The sequence below is a fragment of the Cynocephalus volans genome, chromosome 7 (genome assembly GCF_027409185.1).
Source record: "Cynocephalus volans isolate mCynVol1 chromosome 7, mCynVol1.pri, whole genome shotgun sequence".
Classification (NCBI taxonomy): Eukaryota; Metazoa; Chordata; class Mammalia; order Dermoptera; family Cynocephalidae; genus Cynocephalus; species Cynocephalus volans.
The window spans coordinates 74,655,750-74,679,239 of record NC_084466.1 but is presented as its reverse complement, the minus strand read 5'-3'; the positions used below and the strand labels follow the sequence as shown (position 1 = coordinate 74,679,239).

At 35.7% G+C, this 23,490-nt stretch overlaps 1 protein-coding gene across 1 annotated transcript in view; it reads left to right on the top strand.

Moving 5' to 3' along the window:
• Positions 1 to 23,490, top strand: part of NBEA (neurobeachin) — a 657,479-nt gene that overhangs the window by 613,243 nt on the left and 20,746 nt on the right. The window contains exons 48-51 of the mRNA XM_063101747.1: positions 2,075 to 2,242; positions 18,761 to 18,823; positions 19,148 to 19,237; positions 21,857 to 22,049. Of these exons, the coding sequence (XP_062957817.1) occupies positions 2,075 to 2,242; positions 18,761 to 18,823; positions 19,148 to 19,237; positions 21,857 to 22,049 (514 nt within the window). The remainder of the gene's footprint in view (positions 1 to 2,074; positions 2,243 to 18,760; positions 18,824 to 19,147; positions 19,238 to 21,856; positions 22,050 to 23,490) is intronic.

Here is a 23,490-nt window from a genome sequence, read left to right as displayed (position 1 = left end):
GAGGCCCAAAGAAATTCTCACAAAGATCCAAAAAGCAAGGCAAAAAAGGGTGTTTACCACAGCCTTGTGTCACATGGAGTTAGAGACAGCTTGGTGCACATTAGTGGGGGAGTTCTGTGAAGCCATGAGAAGCAATGGACTAGCTATGCAGATGGTGGCATAGGTAGATCTTAAAAGGAATCCTAAGTGAAAAAAAGTAAGGAATAAAATGAACCTGAACCCTATATCATTTTTATAGATTAAAAATACATACACACAAAATGAGTAATGCTTTATAAGAGCACATGCAAACAAAAGAAAAAACATAAATACAATACAGTTGTTGCCTATGGTGGAGGGAAATTAAAGCAGGGGATGGAGGTAAAAGAGAATAAAAACATTTTGAAAGCTCAAATTAGGTAAAAATCATTCCCTCTACCCCTCATGATTGCATTAGGTGTTTTATTCAATAATGGTTTTACTCTAACAGAATAATAGTAAATTTTATTCATCTTTTCTTTAGTAGTATCTATACGATTTATATGAAATGGTTCATGCTTAGCCAGTCATGTTGGGAAGATCTTTAAATAACATATCTGATCCCATGACTGTTTTGAATTCTCGTGACTGGACTTGGGCAATAGCTACTCAGTAATGAACCTCCAATTATTCATTTTTTGTTCTTTTATTTATAGCACCAGCACTGAAAATATTACTGAATAATTAGACTGACTTTTTTTAATTGACTAGTTATACTGACTTGATGATGCAAATTGACCAAACCAGTATTACAGACATAAGCAATATAGAATTTTAACCATCTCCTCTTTTGTGTTTTTGTCTCATTTCCTGTGTTCTAGTCTAAACTGTTACTTCAAGATGAATGAAATGTAGAATGCAGAAATTCTGTTTAGTTTGGGCACAGAAACTCTATCCTTTTATAAAACCTAATTGTTTACATTTGTGAATGAGGAAACATCCACAATAACTGGTGTAAATAAAATGCTAACCAAAAAATTTGAAAGGAGTGAATCACGAAAGGGGTTGAGGGGAATAAATTACTAGTTAAATGTGTCACAAAAAAAGTTGGAAAGTATTATTCAGAATATTTTATCTATTTAAAAAATGAAATGCAATTTTCAGAGGGCTAATTTAAGAAATCATTTATCAATTAAGTGAATTCCGAATTGATTTTAACATCTTAGAAATCAGGGACATGCAGTCAGAGAATGACTTCATTCACATATTTAGTGACAGTTGTAATTTAGAAAATTGTCTTACATGGCTATGCGTAGCTGAGACTTAAGAAGCCATATGTACCACTCTTGTTGTTGTTGAACTCAGAGCCCTCCTCACACTGATAAGAAGTTGATGACAAATGAATGCAGTAGTGAGAGGCACAGCAGCGTTGCACCTGCACTGCTCCTGTCACGGACCTGATCAAGACTCCCTACGTGCCTGTCAGGGTACTTCTAGAGGCTCCTGACGGCTTAAGGCCTTCTTTCTTCTGACTCTTTATGGAAGCTTAGTATGGTCACTGATCCTCAGTAATTTACATTTGTTTCCCAGTAGCTAGCAAACATCCAAAATTGGCTGGTGATTCCCAGACTGTATAATAGGAGTTAATTCATAGCAGAAAGAAGGCACTCCTGTCTAGTGATTTTAGAACTAAGCTGGAAGACTTTAGATAGGAAAATAAATGTACATCAAAGTTTCTTTAAAAATTGTTTAATTTCAAACTGTTTAAAAATTGAAATGAAATTGTAAAATGGCATTAAAACAGGTATTTCAAGTTATTTTTCTTTTAAACATTGGTGTTTTTGTAAGAAATCTAGTATTAAAATTCATGTTGTATACATAATGGAGCCAAGAGAAAGTCAAGTGTTTTAGAAAGAGAAAATTTTTATTTTGGTCTATGTTTTATTAGAGGTGGTAGCTTGCCATTTCTAGGAACTGAAGATCTAATACATATAGATGAAATAGAGGAATGTAAAGAGCATTTTTCCCTTACATATGCAGATGGTTTTAAAATAAGAGAAAGAGATGGAGCTTTGCTATGTTTGTACAGTCTCTTTTCTTTCTGGACTCATTTCAGGCCCTGGAAAGTGAATTTGTTTCTTGCCAACTCCATCAGTGGATCGACCTTATATTTGGCTACAAACAGCGAGGACCAGAAGCAGTCCGTGCTCTGAACGTTTTTCACTACTTGACCTATGAAGGTTCTGTGAACCTGGATAGTATCACTGATCATGTGCTCAGGGAGGTAAGTGTTAATTCCCATATTATTCCAAAAAGTTGTCATCTCTCAAACACGAATTTGACCTTTCATCTCTTTCTGTGTAAATTTTCCTTCGACATAACTTTTTATAAAACTTTAAATTTCAGATTCTTGACAAATGTGGGAAAATGCGTACATTTCCAAAACAAGTAATGAGACCAGCATGTTTGTTCTTTTTTGAATTGCAGACATTTTAAATGCACTTTCATATCCCTATTTTATTTGTTGTACTTTAGAATCTTCATTAAAATGCTTAATGCATTATGTGTGTTATTAATCAATGAAACGTAGTTGAATATTTAAATATGAATAGTTCACAGTAAAATAATCTGCCAGTGTGAGTTTTCTAAAAAATACAAGAAAAATTTCAATGTTCTAAACAGAATACTCAAAAAAAAAAAAAATACTTCAATGAAATATGAGAGTACTTCGAAAAGGTCATGGAAAAATAGAATTAAAAGATGGTACAGTCTTTCCATGAACTTTTTGAATACTCTTCAGAGATGGACTTACAAATTTTATTCGCATATGTTCTCAACCTGAAATGTTTATAGCTAGCAGTTGGGAATTATATACTATAGTATGTGTGTATAAGTATTTTCAGTGAAAATATTCATATAAAATATTACTTAAGTCACTTTCACCTTGCACAAGATGGTTTCAGATGGGTGAAAAGAGTGAAGATGCAGCAGCTGCTGCATAAGCATTGCTGCAAGGAAGCTATACCCAGTCTTCCATTCACCAGATATCTGCCATCTGCCGTATGCAAACAGGTCATCATTTCTACATTTCCAGGCAGTGGAATGGTTTTTTTATTTTTTTATTTTTTATTTTAGAGGCAGAAAACATGTAGATTTGGGAAATGAAGGTCTTCTAAAAAAATTGCATCCATAAAGTTATTTCCTGTGTACCTCTATAAAATCAAAACAACTCCATTTGTATGGCTACAAGCAGAGAAGAGCCTCATGATCATTGATCATTGGACCCTTAGGCTAAATACTCAGAAAACACACTGCAATCATGTTGTTAGGGGCAATACTGTACCATATTGTATGAACAAAGCAATAGAATTATTGCCTGAAGCCTAGAGAAAAAGATACAGACAGAGAATGAATGAATGAGAGAGAAGCTCAGTAGTGTGAAACCTGTAGGTGAAATAATGGATTTCCTTTACAAACCCTTACACTAGCCTAATTTAGTATCCCCAGTTGTGTATAAACTGTAGTCAGATTATCTGGTAAGAGATAATTCTGAGCTTAATTATTCTCTTAACTATACACCTTTGTTTAACACATGTCTGTTCTATAACTTCCACATAAACTAAATTTTTCTTTAAGAACCAATACCTTTTAGGATTAGAAAAAAGAAAGTGATTGGAATAGTTCATCCTTATGAGACCAACTCCAGATTGTTTTTTGACTTTTAAATATCATAGACATTTTTGCTCCTGGATATTTTATTATAATTTTTTATTCATTATAATAAAATTCTGTCTTTAGAAAAAAGTTGCAATTTAATCCTACTGGGCAAAATAAAAATATATTAAGCATCTTGAACATGATGAAAATGCAAAGCAGCATTAAAATTGACAGAAAAAAATAGCAGTTACTTTGTATTTAAATGAAGCTAGAAAAAAAGAGATAAATGAAAGAATAAAAAGAAATTGGAATTAGAATTGAGCCATGGATATAGTATGTATTGTTTGACTCATAAAAATACCTGCTTCTACAAGCTTATACCATTGCTTTGGACAGTGAAAAGACCAAATATGTATAGGCCTTAATTATCAAACTGTAGGACTTCCTAATGAAACATTATATGAAAATGTATAATTATTTTTGTGGGGTAGGAATGATTCAGCTACATGTTTGCTTATTATATAGATGCTCTGAACAGTATATTACAGCTTCTTACCTCATAATGACGCAGACTTCTAATGTTAGGGTGCCTTAGCTCAGGTCTCCTTCCAGCGTTCTCCTTATGAGCACATAATGCCAGACACTGAGGTGCCATCAAAGAGACTCCCAGAACCATACTGTGTGTACTTCCTCCACAAACCCCTTACCCACTTCCTTGACCCAATAACTCTATGTCAGTTCTTTGAATATTAGACATGAGGGAGCATGTGTCTGGGAGACTGTTAACCTCCTCCCCCACAGCCTGCCTAGGCCTGGAGCTCACACCAGCAGAGATGTTGGCCCTGCCCCTGTGGGCCTACGTCAACTCAGGATTGCTTAGGAAGCTACTTTATCTCCTTGAGACCACTAGGAAACTATTGAGCATGGTGTAGACATAACAGATTAAATGATTTCAAGGAATATGAGCTAATTTCCCCTCTCCCACTCCCCACCATTACCCCTTCTAACACATTCCCATTAAAGTTCATGTTAATTAGACAGTTAGAACCTAACATATTCACAAAAAATTCTGTACTAACATTTAAGAACTTGAAGATTAGTGCCCTCAAATGGATAAGAACCCACCTGAATCCTGTGAGCTAGCTAAATGTAGCCAAGTTATTGAATCTCACTCTACCGCAGTTGCTCTCTCTATAAAGGAGGAATAATATATAACATGTTTCCCAGCATAAAAGCACTTAGCATCTACTGCCCCAAGAAACAACCCTGTAGATAAGTGGAATGAAGTATATAGCATTTTCATTATTTGGTGAATATGCCCCCTTACCTATACATGACCCCTGCGAGTAGACCCTCTGGGAAGCACAATGCCTTTTTTAAAACATCAGTGTTGCTCTACTGTGGTTTCAAAGAGTTCATCTCCTCCTGAATGTTCAGACACAGACTCCTGGAAAACACAGAGTTCAAAATGTTAACCCTTTTATCAAGCTTCATACAGTCCTTAGTTTATCTTAATAATTTTTAATTGCAAGGATTGCCACATAGATTTAACCAAAGGAAGGCTAGTTGTAGTTATACTAAACTCCAGCTAGTCTAAGGAGGATGGGGTTTTTTTTAATGCTTAAATTAAACACTGATTTTTAAAAAGTTATATTTAATATATGTCTATATATGTCCCCTTTGTTAAAAAAAAAAAAAAAAAAAAAAAAAAAACCTTCTACAATCTGCCTGTAATTTTGAGCTTTGAAGTTAGTACTAAAATTTCAGAAATGGCTTAAGGTTATTGATTCATTTTTCCTTGACAGGTGAAATCATGAAGCAGCACTAACCACAGCAATTATGGCATTAAAATGTCAAGAAATTAGAGGTCAGAATAACAGATAATTTTCTTCTCTATGTCAGATTAAAAATTGACATTCTTTGACAGCTTAGGATCTCTGGCTGAAAAAATTTTGACAGCTTAACTTATTTTATACTTGTAAAGCAGTAATTGATAATAAACTTTATCGTGACAGCCTCTGGGCAGAAACATGACAGTACAGTTCTGCTACAAAGCTCTTCTTAATATGTAAACACTAGATCTGTTGGATAGTAGATATTATTTAAATCGTCTTAATTCTTGGCTTATTTACATCCTAATCTTCTGGGCACTTTTTTTCATAGATGAACTCAACTGATATTTGAGCAGTGGTTTTCAAGCATGATAATGAGCATTCTTTCTTATCTATTTTTACATATTAATAAAAATTGTGTGATTTGCTTTATTTTTTATATTTATATTTTGCTTTTATATTTATATACTAAATGATGGCCAAAAACTTCATCCTATGACCTGCTTAGGAAATAGGTTATTCTAATCAGTAATCATCTAGTCCCGTGGTTTTTTTAACTCCTTGCTACTCAGATGTGGTCCATAGCCCAGCAGTATCAGCATCACTTGGAACTCATTAGAATTTCAGACTCTCAGGCTTCCCTGACCTACTAAATCAAAATTTGCATTTCATGAGATCCCCAGGTGATTTGTTTGAGACAATTTAAGATGCACTGCTCTTCAAAGTGTGTGTTAGAATCATTAGGAAAGCTTTTTTTCCCTACAAAAGTAGAGAGAATGATATAATGAACCCCCACGTACTTATCACCCAATTTCAAAAATTTTAACTCATTTCATCTGCATCCCCACCCCCTCTAAATATACCTGCCATACCCATCTTACCCAGTTAATTTGAGGGGTCTTAAAAAGTTCATGGAAAGAGTCATATTATCTTCTAATTCCATTTTTCCATGAACTTTTTGAAGTACCCTTATATCCTCCTCATCTCTTGAGCATTTTGGAACGTTCAGGGAGAGGCTTCAAGCAGGTTTATTTTGAAAACATTATCTCCAGAAATTTCACATACATTCTCAGTTAAAAACCATTAATCTAGCCTAACACTCTTAGTAAATACTTTTTCCAAGCACACTCATCTGTATAACGTCAGAGCCAACACTTGGGTGAGATCTCCTGATCCCTGAGCCAGAGTAAAACTTACAGTCATTATAGCAGAAAAATTAAGGTCATTTTAAGAAAACTTTATTAGCCATTTTGTTGATTATTAGTTCTAATCACTTCTCAGAAAAACATAGTTTTCTCAGTTTTTGATGGTTCCAAAGGCACTATGGAATTATGCTGTAATGGCTGGTTAGTTGAGATTACTAATCAAAGAATGCCACAAAAAAATTTTTACTGTACTTTTATGAGTGAAAAATATTCTAAAATTGTTTTAAGAAATTATCATACTTATGATCATAGACATAACTATTCAAGCCTGTCTGCCTCAAAAAATGATTATATGGTATGGAGTAGGCCCCACCATTAGTATTTGAGTGACATTGAGTTAGTTAACTTTTATGTACCTGTGTTTTCTCACCTAGAAAATGATGACAGAAATGATACCTAACTTCATAGGAGAAAAGATATGTGAAAATACTTTGTAAACTGTAAAGCACTACACCGACATTGATTATTACCTAAAAGCATAATTAGATGAAGTTTCTTGGCAGAACTTTTGTTTTAATTATTTATTTCTCTATATATGATACCAAAATTGTCAGTTTAGTCAAAAACATTTATCATAGCAACAGATAGAATTAGTGTCTTTATTATCATTTAGTTAAAAGAAATAATTGTTTTTTACATTTTTTAGCAGTTGCCAAAAATCTATAGACAGCCTAATTGCAGCGCATTTGTTGCCTGTAATAGTTTCTTTGTCTTGATCTAAATTAATATTAGCATTTCTATCTTTGATTATTATTTATATTTTTTAAAAGGTTTATTTTGGTGTTATTAGTTTTTCATTTGTATTATCAAATCAATTAGCAGAACTGTAGTACTGAGGATTAAAGTTGTACCCGTTCAGCAAGAAAATAAAATGGAGTCAGCATTCCAACAGCAGCTGTAAGCTCACACCAGACAAATTATTAACAAGACACTAAGTTCTGAGCTTGTCATAATACTCGTCATCACACCTACAGTCGACATCGCCAAACAGAAACATGATTTAAATGACTCCTCTTTGACAGTGAGAGATATACACATAAGCCTGTCCTAAAGGGCTGTTTGACTGTCAGGTTTTAGAATATATGGGCCATGCAATACTTATTTATTTATAGATATACACATTTACGTATTTATGCTGGAGATATTAAAATATTAAGTACACTTTAAAATTACCCACAGTCATTAAAAAGGTAGTATTTTTAGTCTTATTTTCTGTTACTGATATTTCTTGGTCTTTTTAGATTATATTTGCTCCTTTTATCTCTTTTTTTGATCTGACAGGGATAATAAAGCATCCCTTTGGATCTGCGGTGGTGAAAATATGCCCATAGGAAGTAAACTAGATCACTTCAGTTTTTACTTTATTTTCTTGCTGAAATATTCCTTGCTACCACAGAGAATTGACATGGTAGGGCTGTCAAGAACCACCAAGACAGATGTGTCTTTAACCAGAACAGCTGCAATGCTGGCTTTCCTGAGAAGATGAACTCATAAAATTTATCAGGAAAAAAATTAACACACTTTTCATCCTGATGATGTTAATGAAGATATTCTAGTGACAACTTTGATGGCCTCTGCAATCACTGCTTATTCTTTCTGTGGATTTGTTATCCCTGGGCTTTTCTTTCCCCCATTTCTGACTTTTTTCCTTGATATGGTGAGGGACAGCAACACTCTGGATCTGCCTGAATGAGCTGTGGCACAATCTTGTGCATTGATAAGTGCCACACTGCCTGATTGTCTTCACACAGGGATGCTCAGGGTTCCTGTCCTGGACAGTTATTCTGAGAAGCGATAGCAACAAATGATCAACAAAATGGCTGATAAAGATTTTTTTAAACCATCCTAATTTCCCCCCTACAGTAAATGGAAGTTTTGCAGAGTGAAAATTTTAACAAATTCAAAAGCCAAGTTAAAATAGAAAAACCCCTACATTTTAATTATTGGAGTGGAAATACACATTAGGTGTTCTTTAGGGATGCTTTCAGGAACAAGAATAGTATGATCCTTAAAACTAATAAGGGTACAGGTTCAAATATAGTTATTATGTGTTTCTCTTCCATAGCAATAAGGCTTAGCATTGGGAAGATTCATTGAATAAAGTGATAGAAATTATTATCATGGAAATTAATGACACATTTAATTTTGATTAGTGAATAAATCTTTAATTTAGGTTTATCTTTTTTTTTTTTTTTTTTTTTTTTGTAATTACTGCAGTCCTTAGCTGGTCCATAGTCATCAATTGTTCACTAGAAAAGCATAAGTGATGCATCTAGTCAAAGCTGAATGTATGTCATTTATGTGACATGCTTTTTTCCTTCTCTTTGTGTTATTTTTATTGTGTGGTGTGGGGAAGTGCTAATTATTGATTTTCAGAAATTAACAGCAATGCTTTCACAAGCATCTAAAGTCGTATTTTACTCAAGGGAAGAAGGGTGAAAATTGCAGCCTGCTGTTTGTAATAGAAATAGCTGGAGGGACATCCTTATCTTCTGTTGACATAGATTTCAGTTATATTACACAGTTGTTACCTTGGCATAAATTAACAATTATTCAAAACACATTGCATGCTTCAGTTTGTTGAAGAAGATATTACTCAATCTAAGTACCTAAGCATTTCAGTTAGATGTTTAGGACTCATTTTTAAAGGTTCTAAACATATTGATAATGAGCTTATTTAAAGCCATTTGAAGTTTCAGTATAGCACATCTAAATTATTGTTTCTCATTTATGTCAAAATCAAAGAACATTTTGTTCTGCTGAATATATGCAATAATATTTTTAATCTGAATTTGGTTTAATAGAAGTGTATGATTTCATTCTGGAATATTTATACCACCACCTGGTGAACCTTTGTCTTGATGTCATTCCACACACTGAGCAACTTGATTTCAGCTTTTATTTTATTTATTTTTCCCATGATTAGACACTCCAGGTGAACTTATCAAGGTCACCCCCTGTACTACTACTTCTCGCTCATTCCTCCTCGTGCACCACCACGTCCCCTCATCTCCTTCTCCCCCCTCTCCTCTACCTCTTGGATCAGCCGGCATAGAGTTTACTTTATATTAAACTCAATCAATGAGGGAGAATTTGGCAGAGATGTTGTGCTGATTTTTCTCACATACGGTTAAACATTTCTGGGTTGAGCTCTCTACTTACATGCTATTTAATGATCAATCCAAAAGTGAGCAAAAAACCAAAAAGCTGGAAGAATCCTTAGGAGATCATCTGCCAGAATCCTTGCTTCCAGGAAGATCAACAAGTACAAATTGGGAAAAGACTCTACAGTCTGTCCCAAGAAGCTTATAGTAGTGTTTATCCCTAAAACATTCTAAGTCCTCAATGAAAATGTCTCTTCCTTGGATATGATCTTATTTTGGTCAGTCCTACCCAGACATGAAGCAAAAGGTAACTGGCATTTCTCTCATTTGTTTTCCTGAATACCAGTCCTCTTTGTATCAGTCAGGATTTCAGCATGTTCCCCTGTCGAGGGGATAATGAAGATTCCAGAGGAGATATACAGATGGCCAGCAAGCTCATGAAAAGATGGTCCACATCACTAATCACAAGGCGAATACACATCAAAGCCACACCGAGATATCACCTCGCACCGGTTAGGTTGGCTACTCCTCCCAAAAAACAAAAACAAAAACAAACAAACAAAAAACAGAAAATAACAATTGATAAGGATGTGGAGAAATTGGAACCTTCATGCACTGTTGGTGAGAGTGTAAAGTGGTATAGCTGCTATGGCTGCTATGGAAAACAGTATGACATTCTTTAAAAAATTAAAAATAGAATTATCATATGATCCAGCAATTCCACTTCTGGGTATATAGCCAGGGAATTGAAAAAAGGGTTCAAAGAGACATCAGTACACCCATGTTCATAGCAGCATTATTCACTATAGCTAGAAGGTAGAAGTAACTCAAGTGTCCATTGATGGATGAATGAATAAACAAAGTGTGGTCTATACATACAATGCAATATTAGTCAGTCTTAAAAAGGAAGGAAATTCTGATACATGCTGTAACAGGGATGAACCTTGAGGACATTAATGCCAACTGAAAAGAGCCAGTCACAAAAAGACATACTGTGTGACTCCACTTATATGAATTATCCTGAATAGTCAAATTCGTAGACACAGAAACTAAAATGGTGATTGCCAGAGGCTGGGGGAAGGGGAGAGTGGAAAGCTTTTGTTTCATGGTTATAGAGTTTTAGTTTTGCAAGAAGAAAAGATTTCTGGAGATTGAGATTGGTTATAAAACAGTGTGAATTGTACTTATTAACACTATTGAAGGTGAATGTACTATACACTTAAAAATAGTTAAGATGGTAAATTTTATACTATGTGCATTTTATCATAATTACTTTTCTTTTAAAAGGATAATGAGGAGAGTTTAATAATGGTCCTAGTTAGGGGCCGAGCTCGTGGCGCACTTGGTAGAGTGCTACGCTGGGAGCGCGGCAACGCTCCCGGCCGCGGGTTCGGATCCCATATAGGAATGGCCAGTGCGCTCACTGGCTGAGTGCCGGTCACGAAAAAGACAAAAATAAATAAATAAATAAATAAATAAATAAATAAATAAAAATAATGGTCCTAGTTAGGACAGTATGGCAGGATAAAGTGGATGAACAAGGGAAGGTGAAGCACCTAGGCGTTACCACCCTTAGGCCTTAGGAGACAAGGACAGGGGGCCATTACTGGAACCTGGCAAGAGAAGCAGTCACTCAGCAAGAGCTGTGGTCTTAAGTAGGGGAATGCAACCCAACCACTGCAAAACTGGGACTTGGCAAGGAGGGAGCATGAAATAAATACCTCACCCTCCTGTCTCCTGTCCTGAGTTGTGCCATTGGCTGAATGCAGTGGGAAGGGAGAAAGCAAGAGAGCATGGTGATGAGGTCCATGGAGGCCCAACTCCTAGAAGGGCTCAACTCCCTAGGCCCAACGCCAGGGAAGGTGTCCAGCTCACCCGTCTGTTCCTGCTGGGTGTTCACTTCTCTAGGCTGAGCAGACCTGTTTAAGGCATCCAGGGTAGGTCAGCCACTACCGACCACATTAAAATAAATGCACTCTTCCTGAGTTGACTTAACACTTATTTTACATAGAAAAACTGAGTGAGCTCACCGCTATGGCACTGCCCTGATTTGAAGAGCAAATATTCCAGGTGGAGCATTTTCTATTTGGAGGAAATGGTGCTTTTTTTTTCACATTCGTTTCTTAAGTCAATTACACAATTTCATCATATTCATCATTCCAAGGAGGAAATAGGAATCAGCAGGAAGATAAGTCTCCTCTTTGTTCTGTTTAGGTTTACACTAAAAGAATGAAGCCAGGAACTAAGGCAGGTAACTGAACAAATCAGAATACCCTCCTCAGATATTGTCCAACATAATCTACTAGTCAAAGCAAATGTGGTCCTCTTTTACTTGAGTTACCAAACATTTGCTTAAATATTCTAATAATTTTGCTGGAATAGATTTAGCCTTAATGCAGTTGATTGATAAAACAAAAGGAAAAATATTTGTTCTTCTATTTTGTGGTTTCTGTGAAAAACTAGAAGCAGCTGAACATAAAATAGTATTTTAATTTTTTATATAATTTAATGTTTATAAATCAAGAAAAAATAAAGTGCAGATATTATTTGCTGGATTTATTTTGCTCCTGTTTTCCCAGCATTAAAAAGTAATGCTTTGTATGATCTTGCTTTATTATAACAATAAACCAGAAGCAAAAGCTTATCAGTTAAAATACAGTCTGCCATTAAAACCTTTCCCTTTATCATTTTAGACTTTACAAAATTCCCTTGTTTTTGTTTATTTTTCCCTATTTGCTATTGGTAGAATTGCAAGTGGAACAGAAGGATGATGTAAATCACACACGTATTTTTATTGTGTGTCAAATTTATATTTTCTGGTTAAAAAAAGAATATCTATTTTCAAGCATTAAAGTAAAAGCATTGTAAGTAAGAGCTGTACAGGGAGATAAACACAATACTAAGGAAACTTTTTGAAAATCTTATTCTATGTTCGCAATAACCACTGGGAACCACTTTTCCTACTTTTTTCTTGGATTTTCTGAAAATTGTCAGTGAATTTACAGCTTATTTGGACATAGTCTGATATTTTGCATTGCAAATAGCATAACCTGTAGTACTTTATAAAATGCTGATTTTTTTGGAAAACAATTTAAAAACTCACACAAACCAAGGGAATGGAAGAGGTAGGTCATTTGAGAGCCTATATTATTAGCTCCCTCATCCTGTTTTTCATAACACTCTAGACCTGATGGCATTTCACCTGAAAGATAATACTAAATTACATTTACCCAAAAAAAGACTAGAAGTTGTAAAGATAGGAGAAAAATGTATCTGGGTTATATTTACTTGCATTGTGGAAAGACAAGATTAACTGAAGTTTTTACCTACCACATACCAGAGAAAGTATGACTCCTGAATTACGACTTATTTAATTCTAGGCATACATATTATACACATCACACAGCATATTTATTTCCTCGTATATATCTTTACTCACAGAAGAGGCAGAACTTTCTTGGAAGGAAGAGAATAATGAAAGAAACCAATTAAGTAACAGGTGCAGAAGTTCAAAGGCATGAGGCACATGTCACACCATAGCTAATACACATAGCCTTTGTGCACATTTAAGAAGACACCCTCTTTAAGTGGATGAATTACAAAAGGTGCTCCTTCCTCTGGAAATTGAAGTAGATTCTATCTCTCATTTGTCCCTCAACTGGGCACCTTTGTACAAGGCGTAGGCAACACAGCCATGCACAGTGGCCCTGACCTTAGAGGAGAAGATAAAAGACTAGAGAGAGCTGTGAAGAATAAGTAAGAAAAAAGGAGACCTGGATGAGGATGTGGGTAATTTCATAACTTGGTAGGTGGGTCCTGGAGGATTTTACTAAGGAGAGCCTAACAAGACTAAGGAAGGGGATAATCAGGAAGTAGGGAGGGGACAAAAGGGAAAGTGTCCCTAAGGGAACTTTCCTTAATGGGAGCTTTATACACCAGATAAGCAGGTAAAATTGAGTTATGTGTCTCAGATGTGTATGAAATCTGAAAATCATATATTCTGTTTAAATTTACTTATTTTGTTCACCAGCACATAACTTGGTTCACATTTCCCTTTACTACTCTGCCTACCCCTGCAGAATTCCATGTTTTAGAACTTCCTCAAGGTGTCAAGTGTACCAATTTTGATGGTCTTAGCTGAGGAGAAAAATAAATGCTAAGCACACAATGACTGCTCAATAAATATTCAACAAAATAATTTTTATAAAAATAAGTAAGAATCTATAAAATAATTAAAATTTAAAACTCTTAAGAAATGAACTTAATTTTCATTCCTGTCTGGACAATTCCTGGTGAAGAAATAAAGTGGTATGCCACTTCGAGTTTGAATAAGTAGGAGTTTCAGCATATCAGTACCCTAAAAGACCAAACAGTCTAAATCATTACTTTATTTACAGCTTTGACCATTACGTTTTGCATTCATGAATACTTACAGACAAATAAATACACAAAATCAATGCAGCCACTTTGGAGAACAGTTTGACAGTAAAACTCAATATATTTCTACGCTGTGACTCAGTAATCCCTTATCTGGGTGTACACTCAGCAAAAATGGCTGCTTACCTCCATTGAAATGCATGTACAAAAATTTTGTGAGCAATTTTATTCATAATAACCTAAAACTGTTAACAACCCAAATATCCATCAACAGGAGGATTGATAAATTGTAGTAGATTAATACAATGGAATAATACTACACAGCAAGAAAAGAACTACTGATACACACAACACCAAGAATGAATCTTGCAGACATTATAATTGATCCCCCCAAAAAGCAGACACAGAAAATATGTATTCTATAATTCCATTTTTCAGAACTTCAAGAACAGAAAAAATAATCCATGGTAATAAACAGTGATTGGCTTGACAGGATGTGGGTAGTGGAAGTAATTGGCTGGGAGGGGCATGAGGTTACCAATACATATGAGTACAGTACTGTCATGTAACCATCAAGATATGGAAGCTTCCCATTCCATTCCACAATCTTCTGTCTTGATCTGGGTGGTGGGCGAAAGAGGGGGAAAAAATGTATGCATACACACACACACATACATACATACACATACAGTCATCAAGCTATACACTTAAGATTACTGTATTTTATCTTTCTTAAACCTTAAAAAAATTAATAAATAAATAAAAATGGGTGCCCATAAGAAGTTTAAGTCTAAGATGCCAAATTTGGTGATTATAAAGACCTACAAAAGAATGTTATTATTTAATTATAAGCCAATCCATACAAGTGTTTTCATGTTATCCCACCAAAGGGTTGTTAACAGTGGATGCATGTTTTTCATATTTGTAAAACACCAAAGGTTTTGTCAATCACATTTTTTTCCTGCTGGCCGATACAAGGATTGAAGCCTGGACCTTGGTGTTATCAGCACCACGCTCTAACCAACAGAGCTAACCAGGGAGCTCTCACACTTGTTTTGAACAACCTTGTGGTTTAAGCCTATTACACATGCTAGATGTGTATGAAATATGTAAGACTCATTATATCACTGTTTATTATATGTAAAAAGTTACAATAATTTATTGATTCTAAGATGCATGTCATTTTCATGTCTCAACACTCCACATCATGATGCGTCTTACAGTCAGCCAATGGTGTGTCGTAGTTTAATTGGCAGTGTTTTTTACTTCTTAAGAGTATGTAAAGTAATGATGCTTATAATAAATGGATAACATCTCAGATTCAATGAAGTTAGAATGACAGACTTATTTCCAACATTTTAGTCTTTTTCATACACATTACACATAGTCATGAGCTCATGTATGCAATGCTAGTTCATTCTTCACTGGAAAGGGCAATAGATGCATAAAGCAATAGGATTTTTTTAATGCAAATTAAAGTTTTGGCTATTAGATTTTTAAAAGGACTCACGAACCCCAAAGTCTGTAGGAAGCAGACGGAATAAATAAGTGAAGCAGGCCAAGGCAGTGCCCGGGTGGGTCGCGTGAATGGTGAGCGTTACAAGAGGGCAGCTGTGCCTTGGCCCTGGATGAGTGTTGCTGTACAGGTATGCTAACGTGGTATTGCCAGATCTTTTTTTTTTTTTTTTTTCCAAGAAGCCAAAATGTCCAATTTATTGTATGAAATTTCCTAACCTGTGTTGGCTTAAATAGAAACCATGTCTGTGAGCTGAATCTAGCCCATGGGATGCCAGTGTGTGACCTGTGGCTGAATATAAGCTCTGCGAGGGCAGGGGTATTTGTCTGCTTTGTTTGATGATTATCACAAATATCTTGAATGGTATCTGGTATGTAGTAGGTACTCAGTAAAGATATGCTTTATAAATAGATAAAGCTAACATTAAATCTCTGGCTCATGCAGAACAATATGTAGAGAAATAGAAATATGTAGAAATTTTTTAAAATCATTTCTGATAATATAGAAAGAATCCATCCTCTAATTAGCTCTAAATAGTTTTTCTTAACTTGATATATGTGGAAATTATTAAGGAAAAAATCTGTATGGCAAAAAATCTTTTCCTGCTGTTGACTAGCTAATTCCTACTTAGTCTTCAATTCTCAGCTTGTGTTCAAGCTCCAATGAGTTCTGGGGGGACATAATTCAACCCACTACACCTGCTGTGCTTTTCTTTTTCTGGACTAGCTTTCAGTTTTGCACAAATGCCATGCCATTGCCCCACTTCTACATTCAGCAAATATTTTTGAAGCCTCTGTTAGGACTAAGTCATAATCTTAACCTGCAGAGATTCACAGTCTGAGCTAACAGACAGACATACATGAATAATTGTGTGTTAAATTTCCTAATGAAGGGGGTAAATGCACTTGGAGAATATGGAGGACATTCATTATGATTTAGGGACTCTGGGAAGTAAAGGATTTAGATCCCCGCCCATGGTTAGCATTAGGGAAGGATTTTTTTTCCTACACACGGAGTAGCTCTCAGAACAACTACTTAATTGTAAAGATTCATAGGTTGCAGAATGGGTCCTGCATATCACCAGCAATTCTCCCATGCACAGGGCCTGTGTACCTGACAAGAAAGCCATTGATGACCCCCTAAAAGTGGGGGGGGGGACAGAATGTAGTGTGTGTGCATGGTGGGAGGTGGGGAGGAGACAGGTGAAGAAAGAAAGTAGGTGCTTACTTCCCATTCAAACATTTGGTAATGACAAGAAATAGAACTTAGAGGAGACAGCATGCTTTTTCAAGATTGGAAAGACCTGTACATTTTCAAATCAGAGGATAAGGAATTACTGGAAGGAGGGATTACAAGATAGCTAAAAGATAAAATTCACAGTAAGAGCCTTTGGGTCATGAAGGCATGTGATATAGATAACAAGGAAGAGGGATTCAGTTTAGTCTCAAAAGAAATAAATGTTAAATGTGGGAAGTAGACTGTCTTATTGAAAGGGTTAGATTGATCACAACTTACTCTTTATCTTGATGTTATTTGGGAGCCCTTTTAAATATATATGGATGTGTACTCTGCCTCAGTACAAAAAGAATCAGAGGCGGGAACCACTGAAGAGAACTGTACAGAAGATTCCTGGAAATTATGTCAGTTTTATAACATTTTCTAGGATAATTTTAATACTTCCCTTTCAGAAACAAAGTCAAGCAAAGCATGTTTGCTGATTCACGTCTTCAATGAACATTTAAAGGCTACCTACTAAGTGCAAGGCACTGATCTAGAGATTAGAATGGGTTTAATTTTACCCCCAGCTCTAACCCCCACCTGGCACTTTTTTCTGGAGGAGTAAAAACACAGGCAGTAGAATATATTGATAGGGAGACTTTAGCTGTTCATGATATATGAAGCTAGGTATCAGATATTTGCTAACCAGGTAAGCTTTTTACCAAGAAAATTATTGCCTTTTCCCCCCCAAATAATTCTCAAGAGTTTATTATTAATAATGTGAACCTAACCAGAAATGGTCTCTCCCCACTTTTATAATCATAAATCTTGCATTGGAGAGACAAAGTATGAGGGGATCTATGTGAAAATAATTTAATTAAATAGCCATACTTCACATGTCAGTGGACTCCATGCAAATAAATGTATACATTAAAATTGGATGGCACTTAAGGAGATTTAATATTTCATCCAATTCCCTCTGCAAATAAAAGAACCAAAGCCCCATTTATGCAGTTGCTAAAATATGGCAGGTAATGATACATTCATATTTAATATTGCTAATAAATTTGGAAGTTCACATTTTTATTGATGAACATTCCCTTGAAATGCAGTCTAGGAGGACAGATTTTTACATTTAAGTACTTTATAAGTGAGAATTGTAGATAGTGATGTGATTAGTGGTGGTGCTGTGTCAAGAGCCCTCTACCAACTTACCTGCAGTCTTTCAAGCACTCAGCAATGATTTTCGTATTTCACTTTTATGTGCAACCAAATTGCACACAATTTTAGGGAAGAAATAATCATGATAACTGAGTAATGATTGTAGTAAATATTGCGCTTCTACTTGTTGACTTAAATTACATACTTAAAATATTTCTAACTTACATATTCTAACTTACATATTGAAATATTTTGCCTATAGAATTTATGTATAGAAGAAATAAGTCTCTTATACAATTATCTCCTTGACACACACCTAAAAGGTATGTTGTACAATCCAGACAGTTTGAGGTCTAAAATTGTTTTCATTCCTTGGAAGTCATAAAGTCTCAAATATTTCCATCTGCATAGACTTTAATGAAATATCGTATAGCTCCGGACACCCAAAGAATTCTTTCCTTTTTGGGTGAGTTCTCTCTAAAATTTCAGAAAAAAAATTTGAGAAAAACGAATTTATACCTTATAAATAATATTCCAGGTTTATCTTAAAAGGGCATAGCAAGCTAAATTATATTTTTTGTAATGAAAGTTTTGCCATATTTAATTTCTATACAGAAGTCTTAGTGCTCTTTTTACTGATTGCCTTCTGAATTGATTGTAACATGTGATTTTGTGAATTTTAACTTTGTATCATTGGTGGACTTAATGTTTCACTCTTTTTTCCCCGTTAAGATTCCAGAAGCTTATTTCATTAGAGATCCCCATACATTCCTTCTTACAAAGGACTTTATTAAGGTATATGTGTTCTATTTAGTGTTAAAAATGTTCTTCAGTGTTAGCTGCATGCATGTACTCACAGGTTAGCTTTTCCAGATTTAACCCCAGTTTCTGGAAGTAAGAATAGTGACTTGGTTAACTGAAGCATGTTTGGAAGGAGAAGCAAAACTTGTCGACAAAATACTAACACTTGGATGATTCTGCACCCTGAGAAAAGAGCACCAGTGAATTTTTTGGACTTTTTTCATGGCTGACTTGGGATACACTTGCATTGTCAGAAAGTGCATTGACCTCTCTCTTTGATGCATATTGAGTATGACAGTCCTCTTCTTTCCCCCGCAGGCCATGGAGGCACAGATTCAGAACTTTGGACAGACGCCATCGCAGTTGCTTATTGAGCCACATCCTCCTCGGAGCTCTGCCATGCACCTGGTAAGACATATCTGTGTGCTGAGATTCTTTTCTTTCCTTTGTACCTGGTTATAGAGCAAATAAAATAGTGATTCTAGCAGCACTTTTTAAGGCTTCTTGATTTATTGGTTAACTCTTCAGCCTAACTACATACTGCTACCCCAGGGGGGAATAGAGAAGAAAGTGTAGTTCTGACTGATAAGTCCTGCCTAAGCTAGCTCAATTTTGGATTCACGAAAATAGCCATCTTCTCTATGTATGCCTCTGCATAAACTCATTCATGCATGTGCAGGCATCCACACACACGCTAGCACCAAAATTAGATTAGATTTGTAAATTATGGTGAAAAATATATTAGAAACACAATACAATATTGCCAAATATAATCTTTTGGGGCAAGGTGGGCTGGGGGAGAAGTTCATTTTAAGAAAGTCAAAGAAATGTAAATGTAATTTATGGTCACTTTACAGAGGCTGACAAATGGAATAGTTAAGAGTAAGGCCACAGAGCCACACTTGAGTCAAACACTGTCTCTGCACTAACTGGTGAATGACTTGGGCAAGGCATGGACTTCTTTGTGTTTGTGTCTCAGCATCTGTAACATAGGGGTAAAAGCAGTACCTACCTCTGAGACTCCATACTGTAGAGCGCTTAGACCAGTACCTGTCACAGTTAGTTCCCAACAAATGTTAGCTGATGTCATCTTCTTTCGCTATTTACAGTAAGTCTTTTGCTCCCATTTTGCAAGGGAAGAGCATATTCTTTTCATTTTAACTTAAATTCTAAAAGTCCACTTTTGTAACAACACAGTCCCTTTTCAGTTTATTAGCCAATAATAAACATTTGTCTCTTTATCTAATTTGCAGCAGGTAAAAAATTTTCTGAGAAACTTCCTTGGAATTTATTTTTAAAAACTGTGATTTTTCATGGGGCTGGCTGGTTAGCTCACTTGGTTAGAGCTCAGCCTTGTAACAGCAAGGCCAAGAGTTTGGTTCCCCATACCAGCCAGCTACAAAAAAAACAAACTCTGTGATTTTTCTGTCACTAATTTTCTACAGAAGGTAAAAATGTATTTGTAAAATGTATTACAGTTTATCAATTTTTCTAGACTATTATCAAGGCAACAATTACCCTGATTTTGGAGTAAAGAGCTCTGGAATATGGTTCCTAATATATGTGTAAACAAATTTATCAGCTGTTATTTTGTGATGGAAATATTGTTCACATCTTTTATTTATTTGATCAGTTATCTAACAAATTTTTCTGAGCTCCCATGTGTGTCAGATGTGATGCTAAGCACTGGAGGTACAGAGACAAATACTACATCCTCTATACCTTCAAGGAATCAATAGTCAATCTCCTGAGAAACACAGAAATAAATGTGTTTGTTTTAAAACATTTTTTTTCCTACAATAGCTCAGCCAAACAGTTCCAGCCACCTTGGTCAGTCACTAATGAACTCTTTTGACTGCAGTTTGTTCTTCTGTGTGACAAAACAGAAGGGTTTGCACCAGGCGCACACTGTTCCCATGTAAACCCTCAGCCACAGCATGGATGTGGAGGTGTGGTCTTGGAGCCCCAAGCCTGAAGATGAAGCATTTGTAATAAACTGTCCAGGAGAATATCTCTAACACTTTCTTTTATGAAAGGTTTGGCAGAAGACTTTTATTCCTGCCTTAGTTTTCTCTGTATTATAAAATAATAATAATAATAATAATAATAATTTGTCCTGGAGAACTGCCCAGTCAGAATTCATTCCTTTCCTAGGAGAAATTGTTAGAGACTAAATTGGCATGGAACTGTTTATAAAGAAAATCTAAGCTTTCTAAGTTCATGTAACAGAATTCATACATAGAGCAAACAATTACAAAATATATATGAAAGCTAAATAATGATTATTCCCAGCATCCTTATTTTATATGTTTTACTTAGTAGTATTTACAGTGTGTTGTAGCACTTAGAGTGTCTACTTTCTATCAGGTCACATGCTAGATGTTTGAGAAACAAAAGTTGAAAAAAGAAGAAAGAAGAAAAAGTTTGGGCCCTCAGTAAGTTTGTGGTCTAAAAGGGAGAAAGGAGGCATAAACCATAAACAGTCAGCTGCAGTACAGATGCGTGTGCAAAGCAGTGACAGGGGAGCACTCAGGCTGCTTAAGGAGGCTATTAGATTTCAATTCTTTAGACTTAGCCGTGACACCAGATCAACCAGGTAAAAATGAAAGTATTTCTCCATTCACTTTGTACTTCATGTAAACAGTGGCAGTCACTGATTTGACTAATTTTTCCACCAAGCTGTTTTTTTAACTGTGTTGGATAGTTGTTACATCACGTAGACGTAACCGTGAGCTAACTTTTCACATTGCAGTCTGGCAATATTTAAATTGAGGCCGATCATTAATAATTTGGTATCCTGTATCAGTGACTTCCCAGATCCCTTGATTTCTTTTTTCTGTGCCATCCTCAAGTAAAAGCTGCTCTAGTTTTGGCAAGCATTCACCTGTGTAAAAGTTCAGGTTGCTTTGTTCTCCCAGTGTGTGTTCATGCTGACCTTGTCTGTTTTAACCTCATTCTCCCTAGACTATTCACTAACTACGTTATCCCTTTTGTTTTTTTCTGCTCTCCTCCCTTTCTATTCAACAGTGTTTCCTTCCACAGAGCCCACTCATGTTTAAAGATCAGATGCAACAGGATGTGATAATGGTGCTGAAGTTTCCATCAAATTCTCCAGTAACCCATGTGGCAGCTAACACACTGCCCCACCTCACCATCCCTGCAGTCGTGACAGTGACCTGCAGCCGATTGTTTGCAGTGAATAGATGGCACAACACAGTAGGTATGTGTGCCTAGCAAGTCTCTTACTAAAGATTTCTTAAAAGCAACAAGTAAGTTAAGGTGAGAAAAGTGTGCTGGGGTTAGCTCATATGGCACGTTATCTACAAAACCCAGCAGAGTCAATCATTGTCAAGCCTAACTAAATGACTCTTGTCTGTCTTATTCACTGCTGCTGGATATTAATGCTTCACAGAAGGCTTGGTTCATAGCTTAGTACTCAATAAATATTTGATAAATTTAAGCAGTTCTACAAATAATACAAGTCCTCCTATCCTATTCTACCATTTCCCCCCGCTCCAAAAAAAAACCACTTTTATCCCATATTATTAAACAAAAGTGAGTTTAAATCTGGATTTTCTGGATGATGGTTTCAAATTCTCTTTCTTCCATGTCAGTAATTTATTTAGCAAATATTTGAATGACCGTTACATGTCGAATAGTCCTGATCACTGGGAATACAGCAATGAATAAGACAAATACCATTTCTATCTCTGTGGAGCATAGCGTCTTTGAGAAAAGACAAAATCTTAATTGTTCATTGATTTCAGATGTGTTTTCTCCAAACTGATTCCCGAAAGTTCCAGCGAAAGTTTAGAATACTGATACTCATTTAAACAGGGCAGAAGAGGATGTGACCAAATGATTTAGTTGGCCCAGTTTACCGCTTACTATCTCCCTGGAAGCCCCAGGACTCCTGCTATCTCCAGGACTGAGTGGATGAGCTGTGCTGAATTACCCTGAATCTTTCTTTTCTATTGGCTTCTACATTGTTCTGAAAAATGCAGTGATTTATACCATGGCTTTATCTCCCAAGAGTTTGTAAGAACACCTATTTTATGGTTGTTGGTGACATTGTCAACATGAGGTAGCACTACTTCCATCCAATCACAGCTATGCAGCAAACATCTTAAGGATAAAATACAACTTTATTATTTACGGGACTCTTAGCCTCTAGAAATGTTTTTCATTGAGAGAATAAAGGACTAAATTTTTCTTTAAAATTTTCAAAAGTATTATATTGTATAATCACATGTGAAAAACTATGACTAATGAACTCAATCAAGCCTTTAAACATTAATCCTCTGCAAGTAGTTTCTAGTGAGATTAAGATTTTAGGTGTAGCCCAATTTTATACCTTCAATTCACTTGTCATATATTGCAAGAAGCCCCAGCTTCCTCTCTGCCCTGTCCCAGGTGAGCCCGGGCTCACACTGATCCCTGGTTGCAGGCACAGTCTTTTCCTTGATTTCAGGTTCATTGATTGCCCGGTGACCTTAGCTTCCTGATGGGTTCAAAAATGTTATGATCTTCTATTTTATTCAGCTGCTTCTTATCATTATGTCGGGAACAACGCTCTTTCCAGTTTTCTACATCTTGAGCGGAAACCTGAAGTCCTTACTGTGATGATTTTTTAAAGAATTATCTGCAAAGACATGTAGTGT